The 15448-nt window shown below is 41.2% G+C and overlaps 1 protein-coding gene across 1 annotated transcript; it reads right to left on the bottom strand.

The window, feature by feature from the left end:
- Nucleotides 1-4115: 4115 nt before the first annotated feature.
- LOC104402979 (unconventional myosin-X-like) lies at nucleotides 4116-14247 on the bottom strand (the record flags this gene model as incomplete). The annotated part of the gene is made up of 8 exons (XM_010010991.1): nucleotides 4116-4502; nucleotides 5078-5269; nucleotides 6066-6515; nucleotides 8040-8163; nucleotides 9020-9156; nucleotides 9975-10182; nucleotides 11982-12279; nucleotides 14124-14247. Coding segments are annotated over 8 exons (1647 nt in total), but the record flags the coding sequence as incomplete, so codon positions are not given.
- Between the last annotated feature and the right edge of the window lie 1201 nt (nucleotides 14248-15448).

The following is a 15448-nucleotide window of genomic DNA, read 5'->3' on the forward strand; positions in this document are numbered from 1 at the left end:
AGGTGCTGCCCTGCCAGGGCACAGCAACTGACAGCTGCAGGAGGCCATGGATGTGTCCCTGGGTGCAGTGCTAGCTGGCGATAGGACTGGGCTCCCTACCAGCCAGCTGTGCATCGCAACCTGCCAGGCTGCTTAAGCTGCAGGGTAGCGGGTTGTAGCACGTCTGGCAAGAACTAGGAACCACCCAACTTAGTGATTTTGCTCTTGGTTGCACCCACCCCGAACACTGGTGCAGAGTCCAGTATGCTGTGAGACAGAGTTCTCCCTGATGGGGTTTAAAAGGCTGGCCAGTGTGCGGCTGTGATTGAAGAGCAGCACTTGACAGGTGGGTAGATACATAAATTTTATTGGCAATTGAGTTCACAGCAATCATCTCTGTGCTGACAGTGGCAAGGGGCCAAAGTGTATCTCCAGTTGGAGCAGTAGGAATCAGTGGCATAAAATGTGGGCTAGAGTTTAGCAAATTTGCAATCCAGATTTAAGAGCTTATGTTTTTACAGTAGAGGTTGGAATTCATGTGTGAGGGATTTGCTTAAATGCCCAAGGGGGGCATCTCATTTTGAAATCGGTGCAGGGATTAACAATACAACATACAGCCTACATAGGGAAAGGCTGTGTGTTTTAGAACAAGGTGTAAGTAAATAGTTGAAGTTTACAGTCAAAAAGGTTTAATATCTAGATACATGTACTTGTGCTGTAACTTACCAGGGGCTGTGATTCTGTGTATGAACCACTTCATGTTTATGGTGTAGGTGCTAATTATAAATTGTATCCTCTTCCAAAGCCCACTCCTTGGGGTGAAACTCTTTCATATGAAAGGAATGTTAGACCGTATAAAATTGAAATAACTGTTAGGGGAATACCAGGGTGGAGGCCAGAAGGGACTGAACATGCATCACACTGGTAGGGTGATAGAACAGAATTAGCAAGGGAATGAGAGAATGCTGAGTCAGCTATTGACTCAGGCAGTTATTCACTGCAACTAGTTGTAAATGAATTCATGCATGTTGTCATGCTGGGCCTGCAGCAGTGCATGTTTGTTGTCATGATAGCGATAGATGAAGCAAGTGGAGTTTGAAATTCAACAGTTGCAAACAAGGGCACCTGGCTGGCTAGCGCCTGCTTTAACCCACAGTGAAGGGGATTGGCTGTGCTGTTTACCACCCAGAAAACATTCAGCTGCAGGTAGCTGGGGCCCAGCAGCACTGAGTGGGGCAGACCCACAGGTATGTGGACTCTGGTGGGACAGATTGGTGCTTCATCACACACTCCCCTGTGCAGGGGAGTGGGTGGGCAAAGCAGCCTGTGTTTGGATTTGACACTCTTCTTCACCCCAACAAGCAGTAGCTGCCTGTTCTGGTTTAAGGCCTTCTTAGCAGAAAGGAAGCAGAGCTGGTGTGTCTCTGGAAGTACACAGAAAGGAGTGTAACAACTGAGGAAAGAAAAGCAATTGCTGAAGGATGCAGAGGCAGTTCCAGCCTCAATTAAAGACCTGGACAGTCTATGCAAGGTGATAAGGATGGAGAAACTAAGAATCTGTGAAGGGATAGAGGTGAACTTGCATAGCTCTATCTCCAGGATCCCAAACGTCCTGGAGCATCTGATCAAGGGATGACAGTGTATTAATGGGGATTATGCATCACTGTTTGCTTTCCATACTGTACATGGATTGAGGTAACATCTGTCTGCTAGTGGAAGCCTTGCTGGCAGCTGAGCTGCCCAAATCCAGATTTACCACTAGGTGAACACCATGGCCAGGTCATGCGATTGTGTGAGAGGTGCAGCTGGCAGCTTTTTTGAGCTAGGGGGATTGTCTGTTGTAAGTGACTTTGGAGGTGTGGAAGAGAAGGATGAAGCAGATGTGCTCTGAGCTGATGATCTGCAGGCTAGGCTTTTGGAGATGGTTCATTCCTTGTTCTGCTTTCATCATAGTAACCATTTCAGAACCAGTCCCTTGAGCTCATGTGGGACATCCACAAAGGTGCAATAGCCCTAGAGCAAGCAGCAGAAACTGGAACCAAGCCATCCCCTTTGTCATGGCAAGCTTCTGTAATTCATTAGAAAGGCAAAATTTGCTTCTGAGAGGAAGGGCAGTTGTCTCTTCATGCCACTGATGCCAGTTACAAGTTCTGAGTGTTAGATCTCTGAGGAAGCATCTTAACATGAGCACACATTTGTGAGTAAATACAGCCTGTGCAATCCAATAATTTATTAAACTTTCATATTGTAAAGCCAGTTACAAATTAAAAAAGACAGCAGAAGGAATTCTGTAATAGAAATAAGCAAAATTACAACAAATAGTAATGGGAGTTATATTTCCAAGTGGGTTCAAGCTGCCTGCAGCAACCCAAGAGCCAGAACACAGAGCTAGTGCAGAATTAGGACAGGGATAATCAAGGCTATTCTGATACATAAAGAGATCTAGTCAGTGTACAGACCAATATAAAGTGTTGCTTCTTAGGTTGCCTACACATTCCTGTTCTCTCTCACTCATGACCTGGTCATCTTTTCATTCTTTGTGACAAGAAGGGGATGTTTGTAGGATCCTTCAGTAAAGCTATTTAAGGCAAAACTCCAGTTGAAGTTACAATGTACAGCAGTGGCTACCCTCTTAGGCTGGTTGTGTGGCAAGTGGACAGAGTGTCTGCACATGCTGCAGTGCAGTGGAAATGAGAGAAAAGCATGGGTTATGTACAGGGGGGTTTCTTGTACTGTCAAGCTGAAAACTACAGTGTTCTGCAGCACAGTATTAGTGACATGGCACAATTTGATGATGAATTCAAACAGAAGCTGTTGCATACTGACTCTTATGGTTTTTTCTGTGAAATTTCTATTTCATAGCTAACAGGCCTTATCTGCTACTTCTAAAGAAATGGAAACGTCCAATTTCAAACACATACAGCACTTCAGTTTCATTAAGAAACTGAATGGTCCTTTGCATTCAGGGATCCCAAGACTCAACAAGGGTCATAGTAAATGGCTAGCCACCAAGTTTCTTGATTACTGATGCAACCAAATTATGATGATACTGATACTGAATATTGTTTTAAATGATGAAATCAAGTTTCTGAAGTCAAGAGACTGAAGATAACTTTCATCTTTCACTGAGAAAAAAAAAATTCTGTTTCTTCAAATTGCAAGTAGCTATAAAACCCTCCAAGAAGCACTTGGCAAACCAACATTGTTTTCAAGTTTTGCTGATGACTAGGGACCTAGAGGAGATTGGAAGTGGATTTGGGGATTCACTGACAGGATCAGTTCCAATTAGAATTGGGAGGAGGATGAAAGGTTTGGCATCTGCTTACAGTACTACAAGGGAAGTGAGAATCTTGCCTATAACAATTTATCTAGGCATCTATTTGCTCTGTAAGAAACAGTCCACTTACTTACTTAAAACTAAAGTTCAGGAATCCCAGTCATCCTAAAATTTCATATAGAGAAAGAATGAACTTAATGCAGGCAGGCTGCTTACTGTAAAAACCCCTGACCTCCATCTAAATCCTGGAGTTTGTGAAGAGCAGCTCTTCTGGAGATGCAGCTAAATCAATCTCGCCTCCTCGGCTGTATGGGGGAAAGGCAGTCACTCATTTTTAGGCATTAGGTGCTGTTTGGAATGTTCTCAGAATGATGCCTGCTGACCTGTTTCAGCGGTGTTAGTCCCAAAGGTTTTCTCCTGTGTTGGAGTACTTAGAATTTTAACTTACAGTGCCACTTCTTACAGTTGTGTACCTGTGAACTTATATTGGAAGGTGAAGAATCACCCTTGGTGGTTTTATGTTTGCTTAATGCTTTCTCAAGTAGGGTTTGACCTCTTAGTTGGCCCAGTTGGCTTCAATTTTTCAATGGCATTTTCTTTTCAGACCAGATCAGATCATTGGTATATCCTGAAGAAAAAACCCACAGTGACTTTTATGTTTGAGTTGCTTGCCAAATAAATAAAAAACAAATATTCTTTTAGCAGATCATGCTGACATCCCATGATCCCAGATTTTTGCCTGTTGGAAATGCATAAGGAAGTTCAAGTCTGTCTCCTGTAGTGCAGAAATGATTCTTGTGAATTTTTCTGCCACTATGACATGTGAAAGCAGCAGAGAAGACACGCAGGAAGAGGAGGATGCTTCTGACTTTGCTGCTTTAAGGTATATTGTTCATCAGACAAGCAAAGGGAAAACAAGTTTTGGGTCATTAATATTTAGCAACAGTTGTTACTGTTTATTGTCCTTGGGCAGAGGTGCAAATCCTATGGTTCTGTAGATGTCACTTCAGTTCTGAAATACAGTAGTCAATCAAGTGGAGTTTTTAAAAAACATCTTTGCTACACTTGTGCTGGCAAGTTGCAAATACTAACCATCAAACAACTGCCTCTCATGTGTGGCAGTTCATTCGTATCACCTAGTCCAGATGCTCGCATGACTGTCCACACTAGTGGCTGATTTGACGCTGCAGCGTTTCTTCACGATCATGTTGATGTATGCTTTCATGGTCTTTATTATCTCACCCACCTAGAGAGAGTACACAATAACAGAGGATAAACACATTAAAAACCTAATTTCCATTGATTCCATTCCAAAAGATTCCCCTTGTCTAAAGTCACGGCACCACAAACTTTGCATGTAGTAGTAAATGTGAACATGACAGTACGGAAAAAAATGCTTGGCAAGTTTGTGCTCTGTTGTGGCAACACTTAAAAGGATTGTAGCTCAAAGAAAAGCAACTTTAATGCTACTAAACTTTTTTTGCGTCTTTGAACTCCCCATTCATATACTGGAAGGGAATGAAAAAAACCAAGCACACGCATATGCACCCAAAACTGGAAATTCCCAGTGCTTTGGGAAACCATTCAACCTCATTCACTTTCTAACCAGCATCTTTTTTTTTTTTTTTCTCCTGTTAATCCCTGTATTCCAGAAGAGGTATCATGGCACTTCAGCCTTAAGCTCCCTTCATCTTTTTCCTTGGCTGTCCAGTTCATTTAGCAAGAGTTATTGCATATAAACTTGTCTAGTCCTGCAAAATCAGAGCTTTGCTGCAGTGTCAGTAAAACTGCACATACTACAAGTCTTGTGCTTTCATATACCTGGGATGTTTCAAAGAACATTTCTCTCTCATCCACTGTAATTTTGAAGGTGTTAGGCTGCGGTGCTCCGAAGAAAACAATGTGCTCATATTGAAAAGTTTCTAGTGGTTTAGGATCCCCTCGTTTGTAGACAGACACATTCTCAGTGCTGACTCCAAGCCAAAGATCATTTGGGAATCCACCCTCCTTGCACTGCAGAAAGAAAAACATGAATTATTGTATAAATGCAGTGACATAGTTTTTGAATCAAGGTAAAGTCCTCCATTTCTGGCTCCTATAGGACATCTCAAATCTTCACCCTACTAAAAAAAAAAAAAAAAATAGGATGTCTGCAGAAGGAATCTTGTAGACACTCCTGCTGCAATGATTTAGAAGTGACATGTCTGTGAGTCAAATACTAATTGAGCAATAAATAATGTAATACCTAACAGCTCTCATCAGATTTTTGAAGTGATTTAGGAAGCCAATATTCCTCTTATTATTTTACAGATAATATAGTGAGTGCAAGCAACTTCCTATGGCAATCGACCTAGGCAGCAACAAAACTGATAAAACTGAAACTGTGCCTTCCTGCACCAGCAGGCTAAGCACAGTGGTCTAACCAACCCCGTCTGAGCAGTTTCTGTTGTAGTGTTCTGCTGAACAGCCAGCAGGGACAATAGAGCTTCGGTTTACTTTTGCTTTCACTAACCACCATCTTCTTAAGGCCTCCACCCCAAAGTCCCAAATTTTATTTCTCTTCTAGTGAAGTGGGAATCCATTGTCTCCCTCTATTTACCAGGATGCACCAGCTTGCTTACTCTGTGCTCTCTGTGTCTCACCTCTTTGGATATGTGGTATTGCAGGCTCACCCTAAGCTTACTATGGCAAAATGCAGCCATTTCCCAAAATTCCCTTTGGCTGCTGAGCAATGTAATACACACAGCTGCATCTATTCTCCAGACCAATGCCTCTTCTTGGCAACAGAAACATGAGTTTCATCACTCACCTCAACATCGAAGAGAGTTGACCCATAACCTGGCCACTCCTTTATAATGGACATGTATTTCACCATGGCCTGATGCTGAGAGAGTCCCTGCATCTTGGTCCATTTCTGTGCTATGCTTGCCCGAGCAGCTGAAAGCTCTTCCTTTACCCACATCTCCATCATCTGCTCCTCTTCTACCTTCTGCTTCTTTACAGAGCCTGTCTTGAAGCTACGTTTCAATGTCCCTTCAAGGAAGCTGGTCCGTCTCCTCTCCAGAGTATGACTGGTAGTGCCACTGCTCTTTGTTGAGTGCAGTATTTTGGATTTTAACCTGTTAACTGGGTAGATTCCATCAAGGGTCCAACTTATTTTAGAATAATCTCCATGAAGATACTGCAGCCGTAGAGCTGCTAGGCGCTGCAGAGTGTCCTCTGGTGCAGGAAAATGACCATCTATGAGGCTTTCATGAGCCTACAAAGAAACAAGAAGTACCCAAAACTCATTAAAAAGCAGAAGCATATTTTATTCACAGTTGGGTCCATGTAGAGATTCCTCTGGCATCTGTCCAACCCAGCAGGAAAGACAACTCTGGAAGTCAGAGCAGAAATTATTATAAAGTCAGTTTGCAACTGACTGTCCAGTTCTGCAAGCCTGGACAGGACAGAGATCTCTGAGGGGCTCCTATCCTTTACTGGAAGTCTTACAATGAGGACTTGTAAAGTTTGGAACAGATGGGAGAGACGAGAATTGAGGTAATTTGTTTAGTGCTGTATCAGCTGCAGCTCCTACATGGAGATTATATTAAACAGTAGAAAGTTAGATATAATAAACTCAAGGCTCTTAACATCAGTCTCATTGCACATCAGCACCTCCCACCTCCTCCTCTTTCACCTGATGTCTCCCCCAATCTTCTTGCTTCCTTTTGCCTGTTTTTCTGTGAAATACATTTACAGGCTTTTTTTGTTACATCCACCTAATGTGTAGATAACATCTACTCCTACTGTTACTTCTCTTCCACTACTCTTTGCTAGGAAAAGCTACATAGACTGAAAGTTTGTCAACAGGGAGTTTGGTACAACTGAGTTTCTACAGAGTACCATGATGTCTTGTTTCTGACCATTTTCTAGATGTTCTGTAGTTAACGGTATTTATTCTTCATTTCAAGAAAGCCTTCTCAGGGAACCAGTGGCTGTGTGATGACATGCAAACCATCTGACTATCAGAGAATTTCAGTTTTCAAGACACTGACTCCCTTTAACACATATTAATTAATTTTCAACAGCTATAATTTTCTGAGGCAAGATCAGTCATTAGAAGTAATAAAGATGGGACAAAACACACAGCTGAGTACTCCAGTCAGTTTAGTTTTGCATCCCTAATTGCAAGGTTATTTCATACCAGTGTGATCTCTCACCTCACCAGCATCATTGCGCTATGGAGCATAAGAACTTGAAAGATTACTCAGCAGATCAATATTGTCAACTACATTCTCTATTCCTTTTTCTGTAGTACTCTTCTAGTGCTTTTCTGTTAATCAAAAGAAATTGCCCAAAAGACAGGTTTTTTTAGACAATTCCTGTACCACCCCAAGGATGAGCTGTTTCTGTAAGCTGATACACAGATAGCTACATTTTCCAGTTTTCTTTACACCTATGTTCTGCAAGCTGCTAGTTTCAATTATTCTTCTTGAATCATTATCCAAATTTCTGTATCCTTCAAAATTAAACATAAATTTTAAAAGCATTTTATTATCATTGGTCTTCAAGGGTTTTTTAGCCCTTGTTCATTTTTCTTGCTTCTGTTTTAATACTCCTATTCCCTAGAGAACTTCACAGTATATCTGCTTGGTAGATTCCAGGCAAAAATTAAACACATTAAATTCTTCTGTTCCAACCAGCATTCCCACTTCTAATGCAAAGGTAATCCAGTTTTTTGTACACTTTTGTGTGCTTCTGCCACCCTGGAAATTAAATCATTCTCCCAGAGCAAGCTTACCTGCTCAAACATGAAGGCAAACTCCACCCCATCTTTGGGAACATTCTCAACATCTAAGAAACAATAAAGCTTAAAATACAGCTGCCACTGTCCTTCTTCCTCTTCTTCTTCAGACCCAGCAAGTCTGTAAGATTGGAAAGAGAATAAGAGAACAAATCAGTAGCTAGGAGCACCACAGTGCTGGGATGTCCACAGTGCAACTTGCAATATGAAGATACACCTGGATTTCTGAAACAGAGAGGATACAAAACTACCTAATTTAGCAGGACAATCTCAGTGCAGCAGACTTTGCTAGTAACTTCCTTTTTTTCCTCTGAGTCATGAAATTTTGATTCAGAAGGACCCAAAGTTGTTATCAAATACACTTGATCAAAAAATTTTTTAGATCGATAAATGCAAGAGTTGGGGCAGGACACAAAGTAGTCCCCATTTTTAAGGTACAGTTTCCACCAGATCCTGTAATCTTGTGACTGTGAAAAACATCAACCTTGACACTATTTGGAACAATTTTATTTGTGTCTTTAGAACCGCTGTAAAATAGATAATGGCACTGATAGTTTCTTGCATTATTTATTGCTTCTTTTGTATGCCTGGCCACAAAATCACAGCCCACAGTAAGAAATAAGAGTTGCATTTCTATGTCTAAATCTTTGCTCTCTTCTGATATAGCTTTTATGATGTATTTTGGCAAGTAATTACCAGACTTAAGCAAACCTTCCCTGAGCTCTGCTAGCAAAACATTATTCTTTGATAAAGGCACTACTGATTTTGCCCTAGTAAAGAATGCTTCTTTACTATGCTGCTTTACATGGCTTTCCTCACATTGAGAAAGAGCACTTAAGCCTTACCAGGGAAGTTCAAACCAGAGTGAATGGTTGAATCACTGCAGCTGCTTTGCATAAAACTGCCAGACTATACTACCATTTAACCCAGTGTAACACTCAACTAGGAGTTAAAGGTTTCATGAAATGTTATCCTACCTCTCAAACTTGGCCAAGATATCAGCCACGATCACCCGACTCTCAACAGCCCGGTCCACCTGCTGATTATGTTCAAAGAGTGCAAACATGTTACGGCTGTCTTCCATTGCTAAACCTCGGATCAGCTTTTCAACCACCTGCAAAATTGGAGAGAGACAGATCACAGAGTAGGTATTACACACAATTTCACAAGGAAGAATCAGTATTTCTTCAGGACACTCAAAATTTCATAGACCTCCACCACATTTCACCCTTAGTTATCTCATTTTCTGATTAAAGAATTCTGACCCTCAAAGATCATTCCCTTCAAGGAAGTCATTACTTGTATATGATCATGCTCGTAGTTCTTCTCTGAACTTTTTCTTTCTCTTCTACCCTTTTGAGCATGGAGGAGTTAGAAGTCTGTACAAGGTACAGACACATAAGCGATTTAGATGTCATGATGATATTCTTGGTTTCTTCTAATAACAGTTCCACTCTTTACTACTATTTTTACATCTGTTTAGCACTAAAGTTTTCAGACATGCCTACTATAGTCTGGAATCTTGCTTCTGACCTGCCAATGATTCAGTTACAGTTACAGTATCCCTTCGAGAATGATTACATTATGAACTGGAATTTCAACTTATCTAGAAAACTGTTTTCACAAGTCTTCAGAATTATTACCTTTCCAATGGGCAGAACACCAAAGTGTATAGATTTTGCAACACAATTTTTAAGTGATATTCTACAACCTGGGCATAGGCCTTGCCTACTTCTGAACCTGCAGAATAAGCTAAGCTTTCTGTACAGACTTGGTGGATACAGAAAAAAAATAAATTGTACTTAAAAAAAAAAAGTAATATGAAATTGGAGTTGAATGGGAAAAGGGAGTCCCTTCAACAAAGCCAGTATCCAGGCAGAGAGATGTGCTTACATCTAGTTAGAGCTAGATGTAACATTATTAATGCATTACCTCCCCAGCACTCGTGTGGGAATTGATGGTTATTTTACAGGAGCCACCGCCATGGCAGTACACTGTTGTGGTCATTTCTTCACGGGTGAGAAGAGCCTGTATTTCCTCCTGGGAGGGCACAAACTCCCTTGTCTTCGTTCTCTTCAGGGAATCACTTATGAATTGCGCATACTTGTCTATTTCTGAGCCTGGAAAGAGGTCTTTTACCCTAATTGTAAAGAGAAGCAAAAGAACCCATTACACAGTGAAGCAGAATTACCATATAATTTGGACTACTGTATGTAAAGAGTTCAGTGGACATAGTGATGTCAAGCGCAACCACAGAAAGAATGAGCTCCCATATTTCCTAAACCATAAAACCTGCTTTTAACTAGTGTCATGGTTTAAGCCCAGCTGGCAACTTGGAACCACGCAGCTGCTCGCTCCCTCCCTGCTTCTTCCCTGCTCCCCCTGCTCCCGGAGGGATGGGGAGGAGAATCAGAGGAATGTAACTCCCACGGGTTGAGATAACAGCACTCCAGTAACTAAGGTACAATACAAACCACTACTGCTACCAATAATAATGATTAGAGGAATAACAGGGGAGAGGACACAACCGCTCACCACCCGCTGACTGATACCCAGCCCGACCCGAGCAACGATCTGGGCCTTCCGGATAACTCCCCCCAGTTTCTATACTGGGCATGACGTGCTGTGGTATGGAATAGCCCTTTGGCCAGTTTGGGTCAGGCGTCCTGTCTCTGCTTCCTCCTGGCTTCCCCTCCTCCCTGGCAGAGCATGAGACTGAGAAAAGTCCTTGGTCAGAGTAAACATTACTGAGCAACAACTAAAAACATCGGTGTTATCAGCATTGTTCCCAGACTGAAAGTCAAAAACACAGCACTGCACCAGCTATTAAGACAGAGAAAAAATGACTGCTGTAGCTGAACCCAGGACAACTAGTCATTCCAAGGTCACTCAAGTGGCATTTCTCAGCAACGTATGAAATAAGCAGTTCAAACATTCAGGAGTTTAGTACCAGCTGAAGATAATAGGATTGACCATCTCAATTTACAAAATTGAGATTAAAAACTATGAAACTGAATGTAGAATTCTGTTCATTTACTCATGTTTTTTAATTTGCTGGCTGTGCTTGAGCCACATCTACAGTATTTTTCTGAATCAAGAAGATAGAAAGTAGATGCTTGTACACATTTCTCTTCCCTCCAAGGCCAGCAGTTCTAAGTATAACATTATCTGCAACTCTAGTGATAAAACCCTGAAATGGTGACATGGAGTATTCCTCAGCATCTTAGAACCAGGCCCTGGACGTAGCTATTCGGTGTACTAGCACAAATTTCACCACACTCCTTCCTGGCTCAGAAGGAATTAGCTAGCTTATATTTATCTTTCTTGTCATTAATGAACAGAGTGAGACTACATGGCTGTAGCTCAGCCCCAGTGCAGACTGCTTGGAAAGCTGCATTAGATGCTGAAGAGGAATTGGAAAGAAATCTAAATTATTTAGTTCATGAAAATTGGAAGTTAAAGTGGGTTAGAAATACAAATTGTAGCACTATACGTTTAGTTAAGCACATAAATACTGAAAAATTATAAATTGGATTTACAGTATATCTAGTACTCCACAGTACACATTTTGCCTGTGGCAGCTGCAAGGTAGTCCATATTTCAGTGTATATGAAAGTACAGTCCTCACCTTTCCTGCAGGTTGAGAACATTTACATGGATATTAATAAGCAGTAGGTCATCAGCTGTAAATCCACTTTAACATAGTCTCACAGTATTCTGTTTGGGTAGCCTTACTTTCCACATCCTTTTGATGAAATGGCTGGCAATACATTTGAATACAACAGAACAACTGGTAGCAAAAATTGCACACAAAGGTAGAAGGCTGCAACACCACAGGAAGATGTTTGCACAGGAGGAGGGTGAGACAGAGAACTACAACAGCCAGTGGAAGACTGGCAGAGAGAAAAGTAACCAGCTGCAAATGAAAAGAATGTTTACCTTCTAAGGTGGAACTTGAGGTAGCGCAGGATTCCTCTACTAGGCAGAAAAGTGCAGCTCATACATGACATCAGCTGCCAGTGGTGCAGGTTCCCAATACTGTTGGGATGCGGCATGTGGTTAGTTTGCTTGATAAGCTGACAGTACACTTCATCACGAAGGGGCTTTAAATCATGGCAGGTCTGCAGAATGCCTTGGATAATGGGTATGGGGTCAGACACTGTCTCAATTTCCTGAAGGGAGTTAAAGATCTTCACTGCTTCATCCTGTAAGCTGCTGTAACCCTTCTCTTGTTGCACTGAGGAACAATCACAAAGATGGCAAGAAGTGAGCATTACATTCTTCTGGCCCAGCAACACTACAAGCAACTGTACCAGTCTGTCACAGAAGAAAAGTGACCTGAGCATTAGCTCATCTCCTGAACTTAAATTTATACTTAAAATTGATTAATACTTCCCCTTTAAATGCACAAATGCAGATTTAATTAGCATTTGCCAACATCTAACTTGCCATCACAGCAAATCCATTTTTTTATATACTGTGCAGAAAAGCAAAGTAATGTTTTTAAGGGAAACTAGCATTGAAATATAGTTCAGGCATCAGTGTCTGCAGATGAGGTGCCAAGAGAGGGCTTGTGGTGCTTCATCTGCAAACACAGGTGAAGCGGTGGCAGAAGGTCACTCTTTGTAAACTGTCTCCTCATCTGAGAGCAGCTGTAAAGCAGAGGGTCGTTAATGCAGTTACAGCTTTAGATGCCCGAGTACAGACACCAAAGCCTGGCTTGTGTACTTCCAATATTCTATGTTTTGCCCCTGAAGCCAACAAAGAATTTTGACAAATTGCTGTACCACTGATTCAGCTTTTACCTACTGTTTAGAATTAAAATTCCTAATCCAAATCTGCTTAAGTTTCTTAAGCACCTGAATGTCTGCTTTGAATTGCTCAGAAGTATGTGATACTACCATACTGCTGCAGGCTTGCATCCTTTACACAACTCTGGGGCTGTAGGTCCTTCTGAATCTCCTATGCAGCCATTGCTTCCCCAATAGCCATGCATTAATTGTACAGTACCAATACACAGCCCTCCACAGTGTATTTGCTCTGTAATTTTTCTGTATCCCAGAATTTCTTTTTTCTGTGCTTTTAATCTGCCACTTAATTTGATCCTTGTATCATGAGAGACAGTTAGCAGTTACTTCCCTTTCACTTTCTTCATGACAGTCCTCTAGTCCTAAAAGCTTCTTTTTGAGGCTGAAGAATACTGCTCTATTTAGTCTCCTAATTGTAGGCTAGTCTTTCTATACCTTTAGTCATCTCTTGGTAGGTTCTTACTTCTCCTGTATCTTTGTTAATATGTGAAAGGCCAAACTGAATCCTGTATTAAAGATGCAGGTGCATGATACATCAGTAAAGCTGCACAGAGACTTTTTCCTTTTCTAAGCTTTCAAAACCTTGCATTACCTGTTGTGTTCCCGTGCTTAGCACAAGACTTTACATTTTCATAAAGCTGTGTAAATTTCTGTTCACTTTTCTAAGCAGAACTAGATCACTACCCATGCGGCAAACTGCTTTTCCCATATACACTTCTTTGCATATCCAGATTGAAATAAATTTCTGAAAAGATTCTGTGGCCCAGTCATTCTCTGTAAAGAGATTCTTCTATAGGTCTTCAGCAGCAGCTTTCAGTTTTAGTATTGCCAAACAGTGTGGAATCATCAGCAAATCACTTCAGTTTACTGGTGGCCTATCAAACACTCTATCTCTTTCATGTTCCTGAAGTGTTTGAAGAAAAGATTTGTCTGGTTTTACAGCAGCGTCTGTATTAATAATAGCCCACTGCCAGTTGCATAATGTAATCCTGTTGTAGGATTTCCACTGGAGCTATATGCAGCTGCAGCTAAAGGATGACAGGCTGCACATCCCATTTTCTTTAAGATTCAGTGTTCCTAAGACCAAGGCAGTGGACACAGAATACATTCTGGGTTGCGAAATGACCTGCTCCCTCTCTGAACCCTGTGGGCTCAGAACCCCAAATGGACTTCACCTGCATAGAGCGCACTCACAGACCACTTTTGTGGTGCTCAGGCTCCACACTCATCCTCAAAATGTGAGCAGATTCTGTCACGTGGGTAAAATACTTACAGTTGACACTAACATCTCCATATGGTAGTGGGAGCAATGGGGAATGCAATGGGTGCTGGGTGTATCGCAAGATTGGGTTCCTCCTATATGTCTGTTCCACTACTTCAAAGTTTGTGCTGTTTTCCTGGGGGGAAGGGAGTGGAATAAAAAAGAGAGAAAAAAAAGGAGGGTTATAATGATCCTTAAATGGGGATAGACCTTTGCAGGACGTCCTTACACATTTAGGTTCAAGCTCAACCACTTTATCTAAGTTTCTGGAGGTCCATAGAGGGACTAGGGGACCAAGGCATAATTCATACATAAATATTACTCTGTACATTATTGCTGAAAATTAAATGTAAGAATAGCCACACTGGATCATATCAAGCACAGGATCCTCACTTCAAATGTGGCTTGTGGCTGATACCTAATGCAGGTATATAACAGGCATGTATGACATCATTCCTCCCTGGTATATTCTTCAAGCTTTCAACAGTAAATGGTTAATAGACTTTTTGATCACAGATTCACTATGTTTAGTATGTAATAACGAGCCTGTCCTCCCTGAATTTGCTTGGTTGTATTCCATGTGTTTACAGAATGGACAACCAAACTACACATGGTGTTAAAAATTTGGGCCTGTCACTATCATATACACTGGCATCACCTTCTTCCACATTTTGTCCTATATTTCTTCCCTAATAATACTGAACATTTCATTTGCCCATGAACCCCGAGCTGAAATTTTTCAAGATTCTCCATAATCACTCCCAGTTTGTTATTGCCAAATAGTTACTATCTAATTGCATCTACTTTAAAGCCCATCACAATGCATATGTTTACATATATGTTTCTTCTGAAGTATGCTTTGGTGTATCTTATAATATGATTCTACATTTAATTTGCCACAGTTTCTGGAAAGAAGCCTTTTCAATAATTACTCCTGCTACAGTGGCACAATTTCTGCTACTTTGAAGGATGTTTTCTTTCCGCCCTTTTACTCTGCTATTTAACCACACAAGCCTAAGGTACAAAGAGGACTTCAGGGTACAGCAAAGTCACATGGCTGGTAAGAATGGAAATTTTTATATTTGTGTCCAGAGGATGTTTAGGAGATGAAAGGATGAAGCAGGGATTTGCAATTTGTAATTGCACACAGTTGTAGCCTGAACTTACACAGATGAGTTAACATGCTAATTCAAAGTAAAATTAATGTAAGATTTGATTATTTAGCTGCACAGTCATTTAGGTTTCTCCATTCCCCGCGCCCCCCCCCCCAAGACAGCAATCCTGTTTCTTGCCACACAGAATCATAGAAAGGGACCTTAAGATCATCTAGTTCCAAA

The sequence above is a fragment of the Nestor notabilis genome, unplaced genomic scaffold (assembly GCF_000696875.1).
Source record: "Nestor notabilis isolate BGI_N333 unplaced genomic scaffold, ASM69687v1 scaffold31773, whole genome shotgun sequence".
Classification (NCBI taxonomy): Eukaryota; Metazoa; Chordata; class Aves; order Psittaciformes; family Psittacidae; genus Nestor; species Nestor notabilis.